At 38.6% G+C, this 22,956-nt stretch overlaps 1 protein-coding gene across 1 annotated transcript in view; it reads right to left on the bottom strand.

Annotated features, from left to right (window-relative positions):
* Positions 1-22,956, bottom strand: part of DCC (deleted in colorectal carcinoma) — a 1,276,184-nt gene that overhangs the window by 21,624 nt on the left and 1,231,604 nt on the right. Inside the window, exons 26-27 of the mRNA XM_006891717.1 lie at positions 21,405-21,566; positions 14,822-15,034 (exon numbers count right to left, since the gene is read on the bottom strand). Of these exons, the coding sequence (XP_006891779.1) occupies positions 14,822-15,034; positions 21,405-21,566 (375 nt within the window). The remainder of the gene's footprint in view (positions 1-14,821; positions 15,035-21,404; positions 21,567-22,956) is intronic.

The following is a 22,956-nucleotide window of genomic DNA, read 5'->3' as shown; positions in this document are numbered from 1 at the left end:
TTCATAGGGTCGCTATGAATCGTCTGCGACTCGACGGCACTTAACAACAACAACAACATTCTTGACATCATAGTAAATAAAGATTCTGGTAACAAGAACATCAATCCAACATCAATGTTGCAGGTGGAGGATGAAAAGTCAAAGTTATGAAACACATAAGATGTTTAACAGCACTTGAATTCTTTTTAAAGTTTCGCCAGGAAGGTAATAGTGAGCTCTGGTGGCTTGGAGGGTAAGAACTTGTTTTGTCAAGCCAAAGACAGGTGGTTTGAATCTATTAGCTGCTCTGCAGGAGGAAGTTGGGAAGTTTCCTTTAGTGAGATTTAAGGCCCCTGAAAACTCCCTGAGGGATGAGCTCTAAGTTGGTTCTGACTCAACAGCAATGATGGAAGGAGTAAGAGAATGATTATAAACATTCAGAAGAAGTAGAAGCTTTAAAACACCTTTACACATTCTTCTAGAATTTTATAGGTCTCATTTTCAGAAATAGTACACTGACTGTTAAACACTTAATTTATTTGAACATCATGTATTTGTTTTGCTGATTATATTTTTCATAACACATTTTAACATTATTAACAGAGGGATTTATGCCAGTAGTTTGTTTTGGTTTCATCTCCCCCCCCTTTCTGCTCACAAATAAAGTAACCAGAATCTGATACAAAACCTGCAATCTGTAAAGAGCTTATTAACCATCTGGAGTCTCTGTGTGATGCAAACATCTATTGCTTGGCTTCTAACCAAAAGGTTGGAGGTTCAATTCCAAGAAGAGGTGCCTTGATGAAAGACTGCTCATCTCCTTCTGAAAAATCAGTCATTGACAATCTGATGGAACTGAGTTTTGTCCTGACACACATGGGTGTTGTATGAACTCCTCAGAGGACTTGAAATATGCACCATGGGACTCAGAATCTTCTCTGACTCCTATACTTTTTCACAAAATCAAAAAATAAAATTAAAGGCCACTATCCACCCTTATTTCTACAGTAATTAAAATTGTTCAGCTATCATGTTTCATTTCTCTTTAAATAAGGAAGACCATCTAATTTTGCAGTTAAGAAAAATGGGATTCTGAGCAGCAAAATCAATCTTATAATTGGAAACACAGAGAGCCTGGTCTTTAGGATTCTTTATTTTCACTGAATGTGCTCCTTGTTTTTTTTATGAACAAAGCAGATCCTATTCTCTTCTGCAGTTCTATGGACGCCGCTATATTCTTACTCATTTTTATGAAGTTAAATAATTGAATATAATTTCCTAAGGCTGTAGCTTCAAATTGTCTTTTCTACTTCAAGTAATTTAATTATACGCTGGCATAGGATGGGATAGTTCAGAACCCTTAACATTTTCTGATCAAACGATTATGAATTTGAAAGCCTTATCTTTTTCATATCTGCCCACATCATCAATATCTAATCCTTTTACCAACTCTCGAGTTACTTTGTCTCACCTGTAACCATAATTAGACTTGCAACTAAAGATTTCAATTCCAATTTTAGCTTTAATCTGTTTCCTTTTTAAATTTCCTGAACAGCTCAATAAATAATAATTGAGTGTCCACCATATGAGGTAACAAAATAACAAAATATAATACTAGAAACAAATGTTTTCAGTTATTTGCCCTCTCTGATTATTCTGAATGTCTACATTGGCAAAGGCAATTGTCATTACCTTCCAAATATGAATTTACTAGTATATTTTCTTTACAAGCTATAATTGGGGAACATTGTCACTCTGGAGACTAAGGTGCAACTGATACAGTCTATGGTTTTTGCAATCACTTGTTATGCATCAGAGAGCGGGACAATGACTATGGATGATAGAAGAAGAATTGACGCCTTTGAGCTGTGGTGTTGGAGAAGAGTATTGGAGAAGAGTCCATACCATGGACTGTTAAGAAAATGAACAGGTTCATCCCGGAGAGGGTTAAACCAGGCTGTTCCTTGGAGGCAAGGATTCTGAAGCTTCACCTGACATACTTTGGACATGTTGCAAGGAGGGGCTAATCCTTGGAGAGGGACGTCATGCTTGGGAGGGTGGAGAGACAGCACAAGAGAAGAAGACCCTCGATGAAATGGATTGATTCAGTGATGGGGTAATTAGGGTAGGTGTGTCAGAGACAGTGAGATTGGCACAGGATAAAGCAGGGTTTAGGGCTGTTGTACATAGGGTTGTTATGAGTTGCAGGCGACTTGATGGCACATAACAACAACAACATTATATACTATAGTATTTTGAATGAAACACAGACAGACATTCCTCTGGTACTCTTTACTTTCTGCCAAGATCCATATAACATTGGCAATAATTCTCTAGTGCTACAATCTCTTCTAAAGCCAGCTTGTATTTCTGGTAGTTCTCTATCAATGTTCTGTTGTAGTTATTTCTGGATAATCTTTAGCAGGATTTTGCCAGTGTGTGATATTAGTGATATTGGTCAATAGTTTCCACACTCTGTCAAGTCACGTTTTTTTGGAATGGGAGTAAATCTGGATATCTTCCAGTCAATTGACCAGGTAGTTTTCCTCCAGATATCTTGGCACAACCTGATGAGCACATCCAGGGCAGCATGTTTGTTGAAATATGCCAATTATTATTTCATCAATTCCTGGGGCTTTATTTTTTGCCAAGTTCTTCAGAATAGCATGAACTTCCTCCTTCATCAACATTGCCTCTTGATCATTTGTTGTTTTAAAAATTCTTCTGTGTTAGCCAATTCTTTTTTTTAAAACGACTCTGTATACTCCTTCCATCTTCTTTTAATGCTTCCTGAATCATTCAATATTCTAAGCATTGCAACTTGCGGCTTGCATTTGTTCTTTAATTCCTTCAGCTTAAGAAATGCTGTTCAAGTTTGGCCCTTTCGAATTTTGGACTCCAGCTCCTTGCACATTCCATTATAATACTTTGCATTGCCTTCCAAAGCAGCCCTCTGAAATAATCTATTCACCTCCTTAACTTCTTGGTTTCTTCCCTTTGCTGTGTGTGGCTTCTTGACGCTTTGGGAAACACTCCATAGCTCAAAATCAGGATAGGAATGTTTCAGGGGAGCATCTTGTCCCCATACCTTTTCAATCTGTATGTGGAGCAGATCATTCAAGAGGCTGAGCTGTATGAGGAGGAATGTGGCATCAGACTTGGAGGAAGACTCATCAACAACCTAATTATGCAGCTGATACAACCTTGCTTGCTGAAACTGAAGAAGAATGGAAGCGGAAGGTCAAGAACGATAGTCTTCAATATGAGCTGAAGCTCCACATCAAGAAAACAAAGATTTTCACCACTAGGGCAATTAGCAGCACCAGGATAGATGGAGAAGAGATTGAAGTTGTTAGCAATTACAGCTTGCTTGGCTCCACAATCAACAATCTCGGCATCAGCAGTCTGGAAATAAATGAATTGCATTGGGAAAATCTGCTGTCAGGGATCTCTGCAGAATATTGAAAAACAACAATGTCAGCATAGAGACTAAGGTGTGCCTAATCTATGCCAATGGTCTTTGCTATGAATCACATAGCTGGACAATTACTAAGGATGACAAAAGAATCGATGCCTTCAAATCATGGTGCTGGAGAGGAATATTGACTACATCATGGACCACCAAAAAACCAACTAAGTGTGTACTGGAGAGGGTGAAACCAAGTTTCTCCTTGGAGGCTAGGATTTTGAAGCTCCATCTTGCATACTTTGCACACGTGGCCAGGAGAGATCATTCCTTGGAGAAGGACATCATGCTCAGAAAGGTGAAGGGACAGCACAGGAAGAGGACAACCTCAGATGAGATGTATTGATACAGTAACTGGAGTAATGAGGGTAGGTGTGTTGGAATTAGTTAGACTAGCTCAGTACAGGGCAGGGTTCAGAACTGTGTATCACAGGCAACTTGTGAGCATGTAACAGCAACAACAGAAGTATAGTGCTTTACCAGATAACCAACTGATTTTTAGGATATGTGGAAAGAGTCATGAAAGAATGCTTTGCAAACAAGCTATGGCTCTCATTTTCCCTCATCATTCTCTCAATTCTACTCACACCTCAGTACCATTCACACGTATTTCTCTTAGATGATGTTTCCCATAGAGCACTAGGTTGCAAAGTTCTGAAAACGTAATTTTTTCCCTTCACTTTTCTTATGATTATCTTGATGGAAACTCAGTGCTTTCATTCTGGATTAAAGTATACTAAGTTAATGAGTACTGTCCTTCTATATCCTCAAATATCAAACCCAGTCCCATCAGCTCCTTCTTACTTGTGACACAACTCTGCAGCAGGCCTCTGAGGCTGTAAACCTCTCTGAGGGGAGAGTGCACATCTTTCTCCAGTGGATTTAAACCACAAGCCTTGTTATTGGCAAGTTGGCACATAAGAGACTCCATCGCCAGCATTCCTCCAGCTTTATATGTGCTCAAATAATTCCTCGTGTATTTATTTTTTAAATCAGGCACACTTTCAATCAAATTCTAACTCAGTAACAATCTCTCATTCCTCTCCCCCAAAACTTTCTGTAAATCTAAAATAAAACACACACACACACACACACATTCCTTCTTATTGGCCTTGCTTCACATTCTGTAACCCACAATCTGTACTCATTCCCATATGGCTTAGTTTTAATTGTCATTTTATATTTCCTTCTGCTCATCTTTCTTTTTTAATAATATACTCCAAAGGCTTGGCTGTCCATGGTGCTTAAAGAAGCAGATGTCAGCTCCCTGGCTTCCTGCCTTGCTGTAGAAAGCTATCAGAAGGGTAGGCAGGTGAGCTCAAGACCAGATGGGCACTAATCCAGAGTCCCCTGGATTTCACTGATCTTTAGAATTTGTGTTGTGTTTCCAACACAAAGAAATAAGCTATGTACTCAAATACTGAGCTAAATGACTCAATAGATTGATTATAAAATATTTGTTTTAAAGGATGTTTAATATTTAATAATATTCTGGAAGGCTTCCTACAGGGAAAAAATTATCAAACTAAGTGGTACTCTCCCAAAGCTAATTTTTTTTAAAAATCATTTGTTTTTTCTTTACTATTGTATCTCTGAATTCTTTAACTCTGGCCAGTAGCTCTGGAGTTGACTTGAGCATAGCTTTAATTCCTGTGGGGCATAGCCTTACTTTTGTCATTTGTAAATAAGGAATTGCCCTATGTCTATTCTTAAATTAGATTAGATCAGAAATTATTTCCTTTGTGTGAACTTGATGTAGTTACGGATTGCTGAGTCAAAACTAAATTTCTAGCAGGTTTACAGGGGTGATAAATCATATGGGAGGCGACTGACCATCTTTGTCCCTTGGACTAGGTGTTGGATTCGAACCATGAGCCTTTGGGTTGCCAGCACAACTCCTTACAACTATCATGGCTTTTCCTATACTCATATACTGAAACAACATATTATCTGAAGTTTTAATTTATTAAGACATATTATCTAGATTATAGAGTAATAAATACTAGTAATAAAATTCAAACCAAATCTATTGCCACTGACTCAATTCTGACTCAGTGTTCAAGGCAGAGTAAACTTATCCTACAGGGTTTTGAGGGCCATCATCATAACGAAAACAATTTGCAATTTCTTCCTCCCACGGAGTAGCAGGTTGTTGTTGTTGCTAAGTGTCATTGAGATAGATATGACTCATAGTGACCCTATGAACAAAAGATCTGAACCATGCTCTAGAACTATCATCATTTCTTTAATGTTCGTTCATAGAGTTTCCAAAGGCATGCTGTTTAGGAAGTGGATGTCAATCCTGCTTCCAAGCCTGTCTTAATCTTGTGTTCACAATGTGTAACCATCATGGCAATAGACACACAAGTGATACAGCATTCAGCATCACAGCAATCCCATGTTACTTCAGTAAAGCAAAGTGGCAGACCAGTGCTGGACCACTTAGAAGAATCTTCCTCCCAAACACAATTAACATGGCCCTTGGGCCCAACCAACTTAAATACAAAGGCCCACCTGCCAGATCAGGTAGGTTCAAATAAGCAATCTTTTTGTCAGCATTTAGAGCTTTAACCAATATTCTACTACTGTTGTCATTATGTACCTCCAAGTCATCTGTGATTCATAGCAAGCCTATGTACAATAGCTCTGAACCCTGCCCTACCCTGAGACAACGACACTCATTAACAACTTCTGTTATACAGATCACAAAAACTTACTTGCAGAAAGTGAGTAGGACTTGAAACACTTGCTTGCAGAAGATCAAGGATTAAGTCTACAATATGGATTACATCTAAACATCAAGAAGACAAACATCTTCCCCACTGGGCCGATAGGCAACAACATGATAGGTGTTAAAAAGAGTAAAATTTTCAATGATTTCATATTCCTGGACTCACAATCATGCTGTCAAGTTTATTGTTCAAAATTTCTTTCCTAGTTGATTTACTGTTTATTTTGTGCTGGTGCTGTGTTATTTTATTAAAAAGAGGAGATTAGGGTGAGATACACGCCCCTCTGTATTAGAACCCATGAGAGCTCAAGGCTAGCTCTCTTTTCTGGTATGCCCACTTTCCAGTTGCACCTCAACTAACAATTTACAATGCTCACCAGACTCTGCCACAGTGGCCTGCATCACCTACAGTCATGTGAGTCATTTATCTGACAGGTTTGAGTTTCTGTGACACCTTCCAACACACCACTGAACCCAAGCGACATAGAGAAGGGGGAGGAACTGAATGAAGACGGGAGTGTTGGTGGCAGAAATGACGGAGTTATACAGCAGATCAAAGAGTTGGGACCCTGTTAACTCTGCACTCTTTTGTAACTGTTGCTGTTATGTGTCATAAAGCTGACTATGGCTCATAGCAACCCTATAGACAATGACTCTGAAACTTGCCCTGTCCTGAACCAACCCTAACACCTCTAACACGTCTGATCCCATTGTCACAGTCACTGTCAATCCATCTCATCCAGGGTCTTCCTCTTATGTGCTGACCCTCTATCTTTCCCAGCATGATGTCCTTTTCTAAAGACTGGTCCTTCCTGGCAGCATGCCCAAAATATGTGAGCCAGAGCTTCAAAATCCTTGCCTCTAAGAAGCAAAGTGGTGGCACTTTCTCCTGGACCAACCTATTTGCTGTCTTGGCAGTCCATGGTACGTTCATTACTTTTCTCCAGCACCACTCTGCTAATAATTGTAGCAGAATGAATTATAAATTATAAATATAAAAAATCAACACAATAGCACTCACGAAATCAAAAGATGTATTGCTTTGGGAAAGTCTGACCTCAGCTTCTTCTCTGGAGAACTGAGGAACAATGATGTCAGTTTAAAGACTGAGGTGCCTCTGATTCAGGACCTCGTCTTTTCAATCACTTACTATTAATCTGAGAGTTGGACAGTGAATAAGGAATACAGAAAAAAAATTAACATTTTTGAGCTCTGCTGTTAGAGAAAAGTACTGTCATGGACTGCCAAAAGAAAAAAACAGATACGTCTTCAAGAAAGTGCAACCAAAATACTCCTTGGAGGCAATGATAACAAATCTTCACCTTACATACTTTGGACATGTAGTTAGGAGAGGTTGTAGCTTGGAAACGGACACCATGCTTGGAAAGGTAGAGGGTCAGGAAAAGAGAGGAGGAACCTCAATGAGATAAATCAACACAGAGGCTGTAACAAAGGTCTTAATCACGTCAAAGACAGGACAGTGCTTAGGTCTGCTGTTCATAGGGTCTCTAAGATTGGTATTTAAATTGATGGCAGCTAACAACAACAGCAACAATAAAATAATTATATTTTTCTGTGGGATGATTTAAGGTGACGAGACAAAATCAGATCAAATGTCATATATTTTAAAAAGAACAATAAAAAACCCCCTGTTTGGTGTAAAAATAGAAAGATTTCAAGGAGCTATCTACAGACAAGAGACAGGCTTATGCAGGAGATGAGGTTTGTAATAGAATGCAGTGTAATTTCCCACTCTAGAATTGATTGGTGTGATTGGTTTCAATATCATCAAATCAACACGTCCCCCCTACATACCTGTGGCTATGACTTATTTGGACTGAGTGGCCTTAAAGTGACCCGCTTGTTGCACCTGGTAAAGGATGCCTGTTGTCCTGTGACCTCTGCCAGTGACTGATTTTAACAGAACAGACACCGATGTGGAATCCTTGATAGATACCCCAATGGTGGTCTGCCTGTGGTGAAGGGAAAGCAATTGTAGTAATGCAGAATTGTAATGTATTGGCAGTTTTGTGTGATAGCATATTTACTCAAATAAAAGCTGCCAAAAAAGATCAGGTTATAGCAGGAATGAATACATGATTTCCCAACCAGCCGTAAAGTATAAATCAAACACCCATTCTGTCCACTGTCAGACACTTCCACCCTCTTCTCATCCTCAGTTCTCAGACAAATTGAAGCACATGCCACCATTTGCAGAGGGGGGAAAAATCAAACTCAATTTTGCAGTACAATGAAGTGAGTTTTGCTCTTGTCATGTCCACTGACATATTGATCTCCTGAAGATTGAAAAGATCAGAATGCTCGGGGTTTTCACTTTTATAAATATATACGCATAGAAATGCCACGTGTGAATTGAGGACAAAAGACCACTTATGCAGCTTTCCAAAGATGCACGAACTGCAGGGGGCTAATGCTATATAATAGTGCTTCTCTATAATAGTCACCATTTGAGAGGTCACATTTTCTTCCCCTGTAGAATTACACAGCTGAAGACAAACGCTCTCCTAATCCAGGTTCATTTAAAGTGCAGCTGATCATTTCAACAGCTAAAAGGAATTTTCTCCGGTGAAGGTGGGGGTGGGGAACCCAACAGCCCTATCTTGGCCTTTTGTAGAATTTATGTCAGATCTATAATGCAATAAGCCCAACACTCCATTAAACATTTTCTATTTAACCTGAGAGGAGACTAAAGCCAAATCACTTATATGTCCATGTGTGTGATTTGCAAAGTACAATCATTGCAGCCTCCGTGAAATGCGTAAATACCACATAGTTACCTACACTTCCAGATGAAGCATTCAGAAATGGAACCGCTTTATCACAGTGTGATGAGGAAATTTTAAGATGCCTCATAAAATACCCCAGATCCTTGAAAGCGGAATTTCTAACCCTTCAGGTGGGAAAGGGGGGCGGGGAACTGACAAAACAAAGCCAAAACCACCACAAAACTGAAAAGAAACAAGTAGACTTGTGTGTTCAGGTAGACAGAATGTTGGTATTTATGACAACGGAATAAGTTCATAATTACTACAACCTGCGTTATGCGGATGACACAACCCCGCTTGCTGAAACTGAGGAGGACCTGAAGCGCTTCCTGCAGAAGGTCAGGGACTGCAGCCTTCAATATGGACTGAAGCTCCACATCAAGAAAACAAAAATTCTCACCACTGGGCCAATTGGCTGCATCAGTATGGATGGTGAAGAGATTAAAATAGTTAACAATTTTAGTTTATATGGTTCCACAGTCAACATTCTTGGTAACAGCAGCCAGGAAATTAGGAGGCAAATTGCATAGGGAAAGTCAGCTGTGAGGGACTTCTCAAGAGTACTGAAGAGTAATGACGACAGGCTGGAGACTAAGGCGCGCCTGATCCAGGCTATAGTCTTTGCAGTTATGTGCTATGTATCGGAGAGTTGGACAGTGAATAGGTATGATAGAAAGAGAATTGATGCCTTTGAGCTGTGGTGCTGGAGAAGAGTGTTGAATATACCATGGACTGCTAGGAGAACAAATAGATTTGTCCTGGAGAAGGTGAAGCCAGAATGCTCCTTGGAGTCAAGGATTCTGAAGCTTCGTCTGACATACCTTGGGCATGTTGCAAGAAGGGACTGGTCCTTGGAGAGGGACACCATGTTTGGGAGAGTGGAGAGACAGTGCAGGAGAGGAAGACTCTCGATGAGATGGATCGATTCTGTGAGTGGAGTGGTGGGAATGAGTGCATTTGAGAAGGCGAGGTTGGCACAGGATAGAATAGCATTTAGGGCTCTTGTACATAGGGTCACTATGAGTTGCAATGGACTCAATGGCACATAACAACAACAACAAATTCCTGTAGAAATGTTGCAAAGTGCTTTGCTACCTTATAAAGATGGTTCATACCCTTACATAATATATGCTGTCCTGAGAGTTGATGTTGTAAACTAATAGACTTGGTTCTTGACCCTTGATGACTTAGTGCACAACAGAAACCACAGCACTTTCAATAGCTGATTTTGGGGTTTTTTTTGGAAAGTAGACCCCCAGAGCCTTCTCCCTAGTCTGGCTTAGTTTAGAACCTCTGCTGAAATGTGATCAGCATCACATTGTGCCATTGAGTCAACAGTGATTCATAACAACCATATGTACAATAGCTCAGAACCTTTCTCTCTCCTGGACCATCCTCACAATCTCAAATGAACTTGAGCCCATTGCCACATTCACTAAGTCGATCCATCTTGTCAAGGGTCTTCCTCTCTTGCCCTAGCTTTCCACCTTTCCCAGCTTGGTGTCTTTTCCCAAGGACTGGCCCCTCTTGACAGCACGGCCAAAACATGCAGGCTGAAGTTTCACCATCTTTGCCTCCAAGGAGCACCTTGCTTGTACTTACTCCAAGACAATCTTGTTTTGTAACGTGTATCTTCCATAGACAAATGAGTGATGACTGTGCATGAGATGCCGTGGCTAGCAATAGAGCCTAGGTCTCTGGCACAGAAGTTAAGAATTCTACGTCTCAGCATAATGCTCTCCAGTCCCTCCCAAGTTAGGTAATAATTTACAAAGTTACTGCTCCTGCGTGCTGCATAATATTCCATTGTGTGAATGAGTGAACTAACTCAGTCCAATAAAGATAAATATTGTGTAAAACTGTTATTGTAGAATGAGTATAAGGATCTAGGAGGGGTGGGAGAGGCTGGAAGCAGAGGGATGTGGATGTGTAGGGCGGGAGAGGGGATTAATCACTGGGTTGTACAATTTGATGGGTTGGGGGGGTGAGGGAAATGGTAAGAATTTGCTCAAATTTGTATTTGAATTCTGCAAATAAACTAGCAGAAAAATTAAAAAAAGAAAAAAGAATTCTACTTCTCAAACACCATTGTGTTACCCCCACATCTTCTGTAAAAATCAAAGCAAGCATAGCTTCGCATATCTTTTTTTTTTGGGGGGGGGGACTGAAGTATAAATCAGTGGCCGGCATCAGGATGCACCACACATAGGAATTTGTTTGGGGGGGAAAGCACACCGCCCTTATTGATTTCTAATTTCGAAGCACAAAGAACTTTTCATTTGGCATGATATTTAAAAATAAGAGCAATGCCTTCCATTACCATATTCTTAAGTAATTACTTGAAGTAAGTAAAGATAAATTCATTACTAATCATGTAGCCCTTTATTGTTAAATTCAGATTAAAATTATTGGAGGTATTTTTTTTTAAGCCGACAAAAGAATGACTTTACTTCATCAATCAGTTTGACTAAAGTAATGATTTTCACAAAATTAAAATTTGTTGAAAGCTCTAAGTATTTCATCTTCTAGGCTAAGAAGCATGTAGTTAATGTCACAGCTAATACATTTGTCAGTCTGCTAATTTTCTTTTTCTATTAGAATAAGTAAACATCAGCCTTTTCTTAAAAGCATACTATTTACCATGTGTCAGGAGCAATACAAGGGGAACTTATTTGAAAATCATGAGGTAAGACATTATGGAGTGAACAAGAATCACAGGGAAACAAAGAGGGAGAAAACCTGAAAGGGAGTTTAATAATTCCACAGTGATGGTGTGGGTCTTAAGCAGAGTGGGGGAAGGTGCTATTTAAAGGGGAACATACACACACACACACACATTCCAGCCCAAAATTCAAGCCAAACAGAACAAAGACTATAGAAGAGAAAATTACTTGTAAGAAAGCTCAACTAGCAATAGAACAATAGTAAAACAATTAAAGGCTTATGTGAATAGAATGGAAATAATAGAAAATGAGATCTTAGCCCTGTTGTGGCATTAGAGCAGAGAATACTTCTCCAGAACGGCTGACTATTTGGTGCGATAACTGCTGGGCCAGTGCCACAGACTATATTCCTCTTTGATTAAGGACATAGCCCTCATATTTGTGCCACGTTTATGCCTAACTTTACTTAAACCTGCATTGGCATTAAGGAATCCTGGTGGTATGATGTGTTAGATATCACTTGCTAACTGAAAAATCAGTCATTTGAAACAACCAGGTAGGTCTTTAATGGGGAAAGTTGAGGAGTTTTCTGTTAAGACTTAAAGCTATGGAAAAGTGATGGAAGTTGGTCATGAGTTGGAATCCACTCATGGATTTTCTTTTCTGAGGCCGTTTGGGGGTTATTATAACTAGCTTATTGCACTCAAGTGAATCTTGACTTGAGGATAACAACCCTCTATTGGGTTCCTGAAGATGTAAATTTTTATAGAGAGTCCTATCTTTCTCCCATGAAGTAACTGGTGAATTCAAACTTCTGATATTTTGGTCAGCAGACCTATTACTCACTATATCAGAAGGACTCCAGACTAGAAGTAAAGAAACAACTCATAAACAACTACAGCAGCAGTTCTTTATTCCGAGTCAGTGTTCTTTCTAAAATTAACGAGCTTTTGGTCATCTTGTTATCACAGAGCTTCAAAGTCTGAAGTTCACTTGCACTACTTGTGTTCTAAATTAGACATCACCCACCTCCACAGTAACATTTTTCATTTCAAATAATCTTGAAAATAATATCTGCTGTGCTTTTTCTTTGTGTAGAATAGTCACTCAAATAGACATCTATTTCCAAGCAGGGAGAAAATTAGCAGTTTAAATTGCTTTAATAATTTAGTTTTTTCATATTATAAAGTTAGTATTTTTAAATATAGAATAATTAAACCTCTTAACCTTTATCTTAGAAGTACATCTCTATCATTTCAGATTTTTAAAAATCAAACTTGGAATAATTATGAACAGATTTTTTTTAAAATAGTCTTTGCTTTTGTCATTCAGAAGAAAGAGTGGCATCTACTTCCTAAACAACATGCCTCTGGAAATACTATAAACTTTGATAAATGACGATAGTTATAGAAAGACTTTCAACTTTTTGTTCATAGGGTCACTATGAGTTATGCTCAACTCAATGGCAATCAACAACAACAACATAAAATCAAGAAGCATAAAAGATTTCTAAATTTGGGGGAGAAAGATTTTATTTGAGGGATGGCGTGGAATGATTGGTTTGTTTATTTTTTGTTTATGCTTTTTGAAGTCAACAAGAGTGGGGAAAGAGCCTCCACTAGATGTGTAGATATAACTTGCCATGTTTGTTAGTTGCTGTCAAATCAGCTCACGACTAGTGACCCCATGTCCAAAAGAATAATGCAGCCTCTTGTGATCCATGGGGTTTTCAATGGCTTGTTTGGGGAAGTACATCACCAGCCCTTGCTTCTATGTTTGTCTTAGTCTAGAAAGATCTGTTCAGCATCGTTATTGCTGTTGGTAGGTGCCTTGGAGTCAAGCACAACTCATAGTGATCCTACGAACAGTAGGCTTTGCCCTACCCTTCACCATCTCCGTGGTGTCTACTCTGTTCAATCATTGTTATAATCGTAGTTTCAATCCATCCTTCCGAGGATTTTCCTATATTTTTCTGATCCTCCACCTTTTCCAGAATGATCTTGTTTTTCCAAAACCTGATGCCTCCTGACAATATGCCTGAAGTCTATGTGACAAAGTTCTACCATTCTTGGCTCTCAGGCGCACCCTGGATGTACTTTCTCCAAGGCAGATTCATCATCAGAGTAACATACGATTCTCCACTGACAGATGGGTGGGATTTGAGGCTGAGGTGTGCTGAGCTAGTGCCAAATCCAGGTGTGCAAACTCCACCACTGAGTCACCTACGGTTCCAGAGACTTAAATACCTGGACATTTCTGTGAATCAGTATTGTTTTCCACAAAATGGGGATCAGAGCAGGAAATGCCTCACAGAGTTGTAAGAATAAAAGAAGTTGGGGAGGAGGGAAATTGTATAACAATGAAAGAATTTTTCTTTACTTTTCAAAGAGAAGTGTGAATGGGAAGGGAGGATGGACAGGGAGAAAAATGCAATAATGAATGACTGGAAATCCAAAGTCTCTGTAAACATTCATTACAATGAATAATAATAATAAAAAAAATTTTGAAAGTTAGTACACTTTGTCAGCACCATACTTTTCAGTCAATACATGTTCAATATTATTAGTTGTTACAGTTAACCTGTCCTCTCCCCTGGCCTGCCATCTGTGCAGTGGCCTCTGGCACGCCTTACAGTGGAGAACAGAATGCAGAAGTCACCAGGCTGCATCCACTTGACACAGGCATTTCACAAAAAAAAACTATTTTGCTTGAACTTTCTCTGGTCAATTAGAAAAGACCCTGAGGGTTTGCAGAACAATATAAAAGCCATTTCCCCTTGTAATTCACATGACTGGTCTATGTGTAGAGGATGTGGAAAGGGATTTGGGAAATACAGACGTGTTTTATGGTGGGCTTGCTAAGGGAGGCTTCTATAGGGTTATCTCCTGAGAAATGAAGTCCTGACTGCTCAATGTGTCAGAGTCCTGTCCTGCCAGGCCCAGTGTACACAGTGTCACCAGGATTAATGGGCAGCTTTGGTAAAGAATGAAAGGTGCCTATATCCAGTTGGGTGTTTGTAACATAGCTACTGAAGACCAGCATTAGAAGCATCAAAAACAAACATGAGCACATTAGGCATGTTCTTTATGTTGAAAAGACACCGTGTCTTAGCTTTTCCAAGTGCCATTCATCACACACTTAAGTCAAGGTACCAGTGAGAACATTAGCTTCGAATGTGAACCGACGGAGTTGTTACCTGGCTGAGACAGAAGCGGTGTGTAAGGGACTTTCGGCTCTATTGCACTCATAGGTGGAGGTAGCAAAGGGTTAGCAAAGCTGCGAAGCGGGTGAGTCGGTCGGACGCAGGCTGTGGGGATGGTTCTGCTGGGCGCCTCCTCACCGCTGGGGTGCTCAGGCTGGGCTGGGGGCAGGATAGGTGGCTGCTGTGTGGTTGGTCCCTCACTCACAGCTACAAGAGAGAGAAGAAACGCCATCTGTTACTCCAGGACAAAGCTTCAGCTCTCTAAGTCAACCTGTATCAATTTACAGAGACATGTGAAGATCTGGTCAATATATCCACTAGGCTGGGAACAGCCTCATTCCTCTAACCCTCATCTATTCATGGGACATACTTGTTCTTCCCCTCTAAATGGTAGACATAGATGCAGCAGGACAAGGGTTTATCTTACAGGACGAAGAGTAAGAATATATTCAACACTGAATGTATTGCCTGAACTGTCTGGGCCCTGTAATCGTAAGTGATGAAGCGAGAAGAGAGAGTTATTTCTCCTTTCATAAGTAGCAATGTCAGTGAAATTCAATGTACCCAGCCCAGCGTCAGCTGCATTATTATCTACCAGCCAATATGCCAATTTTTCTATGATTTAAACATGCTGTGTCAACTGTCAAGCAAATCAGAGTTACCGAGTGCTCAGAGGCAAAGCTAATAAAACGATACAAATAATAACCACTATCATTATCTTTCATAACAAAATCAGGGCACAGTGAGCTGAAAAAGTTCTATGAGTGAGGACTTTACCGGAACAACTTGCCCGGAAGCAGGATTGAAATTCTTTCCTTTTTGGTGACAAGACTTGCAATTTTCAGCTGGATTACTGTGGTTGAGGAGGTTTTGCACAGTCATTTGTGACAGCCCATGGGCATTTGGACAGCTTTTAATATGGAAACACATCTCCAGAGGACACAGCTGACTCAGACTGAAATATTGGCAAGACACTTTCTCATGCTAAGGACACCGTGACTCAACGTTTAACTGGTCATTCTTGTTCAAAGACAGCAGGTTCAGGTTAAACTGCAGACAGAAAGAACTGCATGGTCCATATTAGTGCTAAAGGAATCAGAAGAATGTCTCTGACCATTTACTTCTTTGTAAAGTTCCATTGAGTAAATGGGAAAGGAAGGGGAGTAATGATAAAAAAAGATAATATCTCACTTTTCAAGGAGAACTTTCAACCAGGAAATATTTCAAGGTAATTAGTTTGGGAGATAATTTTGAGATGACTCTCTGAGGGCGTCAAAGGGCAGAGGAGATAAAAGGGAAATCTGAGGAACTTAAAGGGAGCAGAGATTAAAGATACACAAAGATCAAGGTGATATTAAAGATATGCAAAAGCAAAAAGTGCCTTCAGAGGGTATTTGATATTAAAACTCATTATTCTCTATTCTGAAGAAGTTAGAGGTCAAAGGGGTCAACGACTAGCCCCTGAGCTCACAACATGCATAGATGGAGGTGGGAACATGCAGAGGAAGCAAAGAACTGCACAGCACTACAGAAAAGAGCCAGGAACCAGCCAAGACTCAGTCAAAGATTTCTTTAAAGAAGGGAAACACCAGTAGGACAGCAAAAGGGAAAGGCAATGAGGTCAAGAGGAGTTTGAACAAAAACACCTACCTTATCTCTAGTGTAGGAAATCCTATCAAAGGAAAAAAGGGCAAGGAGGAAATGAATGCAAACCCTCAAGATGAAAGAGTGAGGATGTAAAGACAACATTAAGAGAACTCTCTGGGGAAGCTGGTTCTCATAGAAAGGCAGAAAAGGGATGGGGACTCGAGGTAAGAGTTATAAGGGGCTGAAATGCTTATAAAAAAGTGTAGGTGAGATGCTCAAAAGAACAGTTTAAGAGATCAAGAAAATTTTGCAGGTTTTGTTTAACCTGGATTCTTGAAGAGAAGGGTTAATGGACAACTGTCCACACAAGCACTTGCTTATTTAGCCTAAAGAGACTCATTGTGCCCCTGAGCCTTGAGCCAATGGAAATAGTTCTTACTCTGTCCTAAAGAAGGGTTTACTTTTACTTTTAGTTTTGTTGCTACCACTTCTTTTATTGCTCAGGTCCAATAGGGTGAAACATTAGACTGCAGGAATTACTAAGCAGGGAAAAACCTACCCAGGTTCTTGTGAAGAAAGGTCAAGGGATAATCCTTAGGGGGTGAAAGCATTTCTGATCTCATAGGGAAAACTATAGGGAACTTAACGTGCTTTGGTTTCACCTTAATCAAAGGTGTCTCTGTCATTCTGTGAATTCTATGTCTTATGAGTATCTCTTGGCTCTACATTAGAGAGCAGAGGCTGCAGACGTCTGTATCTGGAGCTCACTTTGTATCCAGTGTCTGTTTTCACTAAAGGATCCATACCCATATCACTATAGTCAATTGTCGAGTAGCGTAGATCACAAGTAATTCACATCTTATTTTTTTCGAACTGACTAAGCTAGTAAGTAATGAAATGTTTGAGAATAGAATACCTTTTTTTCCTTTAATTTTTTTAAATTTTTGTCTTTCTTTCTTATTTCGCTTTTAAAAAAATTCTCTTATGTTTTCAAAATTAGAAAGATAGAACTTAGACAGACTTGGCAATCTTCTTCTGAAGGGTCACAGCCATTGAAAACCAGATGGGGAACAATTTGACACTGAAGCATATGGGGTCACCATGAGTGAGGATCCACTTGATAGTGACTGGCAGTCAGGTCTGTTGATACAGATGGACCCTCTTCTCAGGGATATCCATCCTCAAGACCACACATGTGCAAAGATAAGTGCCCAAATGTGCTCACTGGGAGAGGGCAGCCCAGCCTTGGGAATGAATATATCACCAACCTAGGAGAGATTACTTTTGCCTTGTGGATAAGGATCATTTCACTATAAAGTGACCATATATAGCCTTTCCCCCCATTACTACAATGAAAAGGGTGCCTCGTTTCCAAAGACAATCCATGGTGCTTATATTTTAAGTTTCACAGACAATACACAACGCTTGCATTTTAAGAAGAGCAAAAGAAATGCTTTTCTGAACTGACTGACATTTCAGGTAGTGAAAATACTTATACAAACAAAATAGCAACTGCTTCACCAGATAAATGCTCTCATTTCAGATTGAGCCCATTTGGCTAGTGCAGGCGTGAGCTTCAGGACACCTACGTGAAACAAATTGGCTCAGTGACATGACATTTAGCTGTGATGAGAGCTCTGAAAAGCAAAGAAAACCTCTTTTCACCCACGGAGTGCAACCTCCCTCCAATTCTGAGGTTAGAGTGAGAATCAAATATAAGCTGGCAAAACCCTAATTTTCAAAGGATAAAATTGTTAGAATTCATTGTACAAATAGCATACAATTACGCAGCAGAGTCAATTTTCAAGGCACTTTATAATAATTAATGTCAACACACATAAATAATTGCTACAGAATAACTGGCAAACATATTGCAAGCATGGAAATGAGAATTTTTTTCTTCTATTTAAAATTGCAATATTTGAAAGAAATATATCACACCAATAACTCTCAGCAGAGCTTTCAAGACACGAACACCTCCAGTAGCCCAAATCACTCATTAATCTAGATAGGATGCTATATTCCTATGGAAACTCAAATCCTCCCACCCTAGAGATTTGAAAAGACTAGAGAGAAAAAAAAATTCCAAACTCCATTGGGCTCATGAGTCTATCAGTAGGAAGAAAACAGAGTTGCCAATCAAATGCACAAATCTTTGTTAAGAAGGTCAACACAGATGTATAACAAATTACCATTGGTTTCGTCTCTTATGTGAAGAAAGACAACCAACATTATTTGTGATCTAACAAAGTAGTGTGTCTCTGGGGCAGGACTTTAGTGATTCATTTTTCTGGAAAACTCAGTCTTTCTGATAACACTGGAGGAGGAAAGAGTGTCTCCACTTGGCAAAGTCAAACTTCTCTTTTTCTATGTGCATCTTTCTCTGTTTCTCAAGGTAACTAATAAGCTCTCTCCACCTAGAGTCATGAAATGTTTTCTGCTTGCGAGAAAACAGTGATGTTCGGTGTTCTCCAAGGCATTTAGAAATGGATACTCAATGGTTGGAGGCTGTTTCTGGCAGTGACTTAAGAATATTTCTCTTCCTAGAAAAGCAGATGCTTGGTTTTATCTTTTCTCAGAATTTACTTGGAAATACATTTTCATTTATATTCCTTTTTGTATTGAATATAGCTTTGCTTAAAAATAGTTGATAAATGACTAAGTGGTTGGTTTTATTTTTTTAATCCACTTATAAAAGCATAGATAGGATTAGACTGTCCATTTGCCTTGTGATTTCAGATAAGACTCAAAAGTTAGTAGGCAGTCTATTAGGAGTTCCTAAAACCTATGAATGTCTTTATTTAATAATTCTTACTTTTGACGAAATGAAGAAAATATGAAACTCTTAGACAAAAATTTTAACTACACATAAAGGCTAATTTCTTTGTTGTTGCTCTTTTTCTTGAGTATCGTTGAGTCAGAACCAACCCATAGCAGACCCTCCAGATGATTTTCAGTGACAGTTAATCCCACGATAGGAGATTGCTCATCTTTCTCCCAAGCTGGTGGACTCAAACTGCGTGCCTTCAGGATTGCAACACAGTGTCTTACCACTAAACTACCAAAGCTCAAATTCTTAGTAGCTCATTCATTTCTCTTTTAGTAGGATTCCATCTGTGGAAATCCTTGTATCCATGAGTCAATGGAAGAAAGCTTTTCATAGTACACTGATTTAAGAGATAGAGGAAAAAAGAGTACATGAGATATTTGACATGACTATTCTCAGAAACTCAAGCTCGCTGGCTTCAGGCTGCAGCTGGTTCTGAGCCAACCCTCCAAAGGGCTTTCAGAGGCTGTAATTTCCATGGGAAGGGATTTCTTTCTCCATCATATTTTCAGAAAGGGATATAATTTTTTTAAAAGATAGGAACACATAATGACAGTAGGTAAGCTTGAGGTCAGAGCTCTTATAAGAAATAGATATGTAAATATATATATTTGTGTGTATATAGTATTTGTGTATGTGTATATATATACACACACATATATATATGTATATACATATATATGTATATATATACACACACACACACACACACACAAACACACATATAAAAAATAATATATATGGAGTGGCATCCAATTCCTAAACAATATGCCTCTGGAAACTCTATGAACATTCATAAATGCCAATAGTTGTTGATGGGCTTCAGCCCTTTTTTCCATAGGGTCTTTATGAGTCGTGATCTATCTATCTATCTATCTATCTATCTATCTATCTATCTATCTATCTATCTATCTATCTATTATCTCTCTCTCTCTCTCTCTATCTCTATCTCAGAGAATAGAGACAAAATAAAAATTAAAGTAGTAGAAAATGGCCCCATGAAGAGATATACTGCATTAAAACTAAAATTGTTTTATGCTTTGGAAAGGATATTTTGGAAGTGACATAGGAATGACTGAGTTCCCAAATCTTTGACCCAAATTGCCTTCCTAGGAGTCATGGGATTTGACAATGTTTGTTTGTCTAACTTTCCACCTCTTTTTTATTTGACACCCATGAATATGGTTTAGGGAAATAATTTTTCCTTGAGTTTTTTGCACACAACTCTATTCTGTAGACATGACATGAAGTGAAGAAAGAGAAAATAAATTTCATTCTCCCTTGGCAGATTTTTGATGCCTTTTAATTCTAACTTTGCTACATCTAGACGATTTATGACTTCTTAGAGCTGTCCCTGTTGGGTTGGAAAATACAGCTTACCTCACAAATATATTTTATTGCTGTTACTTTCTTATCTCTTACAAAACTCCCCATCTCATATGAGATGCTGAGTCACCTCTTCCTAACTAAGAGATGAAAACTGTAACATCGATTTTAAAATGCTGTGCTTCAAGAAAGAAAAAAAAAAACAAAACACAAACCCTCTGTCTAATGGCACAGAAGAAAGCACTAGGGTGTGTATAACTGATTAGAGTCTCCAGTCCCAACTTCCTCCGAATAAATGAAACAACATTCAGAAAATCTTTGTCCCGGTGATTAAGTCTTAAAGATGAAAGTTAACTGATTTATATGGAAGAAAGTGAAAGCATTCATCAAAGTATTGGTTAGCCACAGATCAATGAGATATGCTTAAATGTAACCAATACACCATGAGTAAGAATCTGTTGAAGAACAGTCATTTGATGAATAGCTCTAGAGGTAATTGGATATATCACTTTCAAATATGGATCACATCATTCTTTTCATTGTACACCCTAACTCTTCTTGTCCTACCACCCTCTTATTTTCATTGGAGTGTCTGTGGAAGAAATTGTCTAGGAAATTAACCCCAAAGCATAGTATCTAAAGGGCTGGCTAGACTAGAAGGAAAATTCAAATAGTCATAATTAATCTTTCCCCAGGATAAAAAGGTCAAAATGTTACATATATGATAGGACTGTCCCCCCATCCCCCGTTAAGCTTTTACACACGCATAACACAGTTGACATGATAGTCTTGGTATTGCTCATTTGTTCTCATTCCAAAGAAAGGAAAATGCATTACACTGACTTCTTCCTGCTCCGAAACCTCGGTCCACTGAGAGTGTCGGGAATGGCACAGGCCGGAGAGTGAACTGTGGGTGGGGGTATCCACACGTGGGAGATGGAAGGATCCCTGGGTACTGGGCACTTTCTAGGGTTGGCACTGGGATGGCGCTGACGACAGCTGCAAAACAAACATGTTGACTTTCAATTTTGAATCCTGTGCGACTGGCAAGCAAAATGAAGCGTTAAATCATTAGATCTCCCAGCCCACACATATGAAATCATGGCACCATGTAGGTTTTCCTACTTACCTTTCTTTCCACAAAACCCCTGTCCTTCTTTATGAAGGGAATGTCACTCCTAAGGTATCTTAATGTTGCAGCATTAACCTAGATTTCAAAAACCTCAGGGATTCGAAATAAGAGAATGGTTCATTTAACCACTAGAAAGCCACCTTAAAGTATTCCTGTCATTGTGGTTTTGTTTTATTTTATCAACATGAAAATATTGTCCACAACATTTTTAAAAAGATGCATAAGACTTATAGATAACCAAGATAAATACTATTTTACACACACACACACACACACACACACACACACACACACACACACACACACTGACTTATTCTGAATAGAAAGGCCTGAGAAAGTACCAGTGCTGTTGAGAGAGAAGCTGGGAGATAAAAGTACAGAGCATTCTCAGCACTCGTGTTTAAGATTTATCTTTAAAGAGAAAAATACATTCAAACCTCAAAGCTGCGTAGGTGAGGGACACTGATTATTTTACATACAACTTTTTAATTTTTATTTTAGTTATACTAGATGAAACTCATAAGAATTTTGCATAATTTTTTTAGATTGAGGTCATATTATTCAATCCCACTATTTAAGTCCTACCTAATTAAAACATATTATGAAATATTTATTCCAATTATACCCAACCTTTATCATATATCATATATCATATATCATACAACTTCTTAATGAAAAGTAAAATTTATGCTAGCTACTGGAATGGATCAAGTAGGAATATATTTTTTCATTGTATATGTAGTAAATGCATGGCCATTGTATCTATGAAATTAATTGTTATATGTGATATTTTTATTTAGTTATACTCTGAAGTTAATCACTAAAGTTCAACACACACGCTCATGTACGTTTATCTGGTGATAAGTTTTTTCTTTTGATCACACTCTTCATTTTATAGCTTATATATTAGAAAACACATTGTTTACTTGGGAATTAAATAATCATAAACAACAGAGACTTGTTACTTCTAAAAAATGAGATAAATTAATTATACCAAATATATAACACATTAAAAGAAAAACTCCTACTAGCAAATTCGTTTTTAAAATTGCATTCCAGAACTTATTTTTCAATGTACTTTTAATACCTTTTAAATGTATGTTATGTTTATTTGAGTTGAAAAGTAAGGTTTCTTCACGTAGGAATTATTTTAGAGAAGACAGACAAATGTTTTGAATAAATAATACAATTTTTTAATTAAGATTTTTTTTTTTAAAGATTAGACACAACCCTGCTTGCTGAAACTGAGGAGGACCT

The sequence above is a fragment of the Elephantulus edwardii genome, unplaced genomic scaffold, assembly GCF_000299155.1.
Source record: "Elephantulus edwardii isolate Elephantulus edwardi_28Jun2011 unplaced genomic scaffold, EleEdw1.0 scaffold00103, whole genome shotgun sequence".
Lineage (NCBI taxonomy): Eukaryota > Metazoa > Chordata > Mammalia > Macroscelidea > Macroscelididae > Elephantulus > Elephantulus edwardii.
The sequence above is the reverse complement of the archived record's forward strand: the minus strand, read 5'-3'. Positions and strand labels throughout refer to the sequence as shown.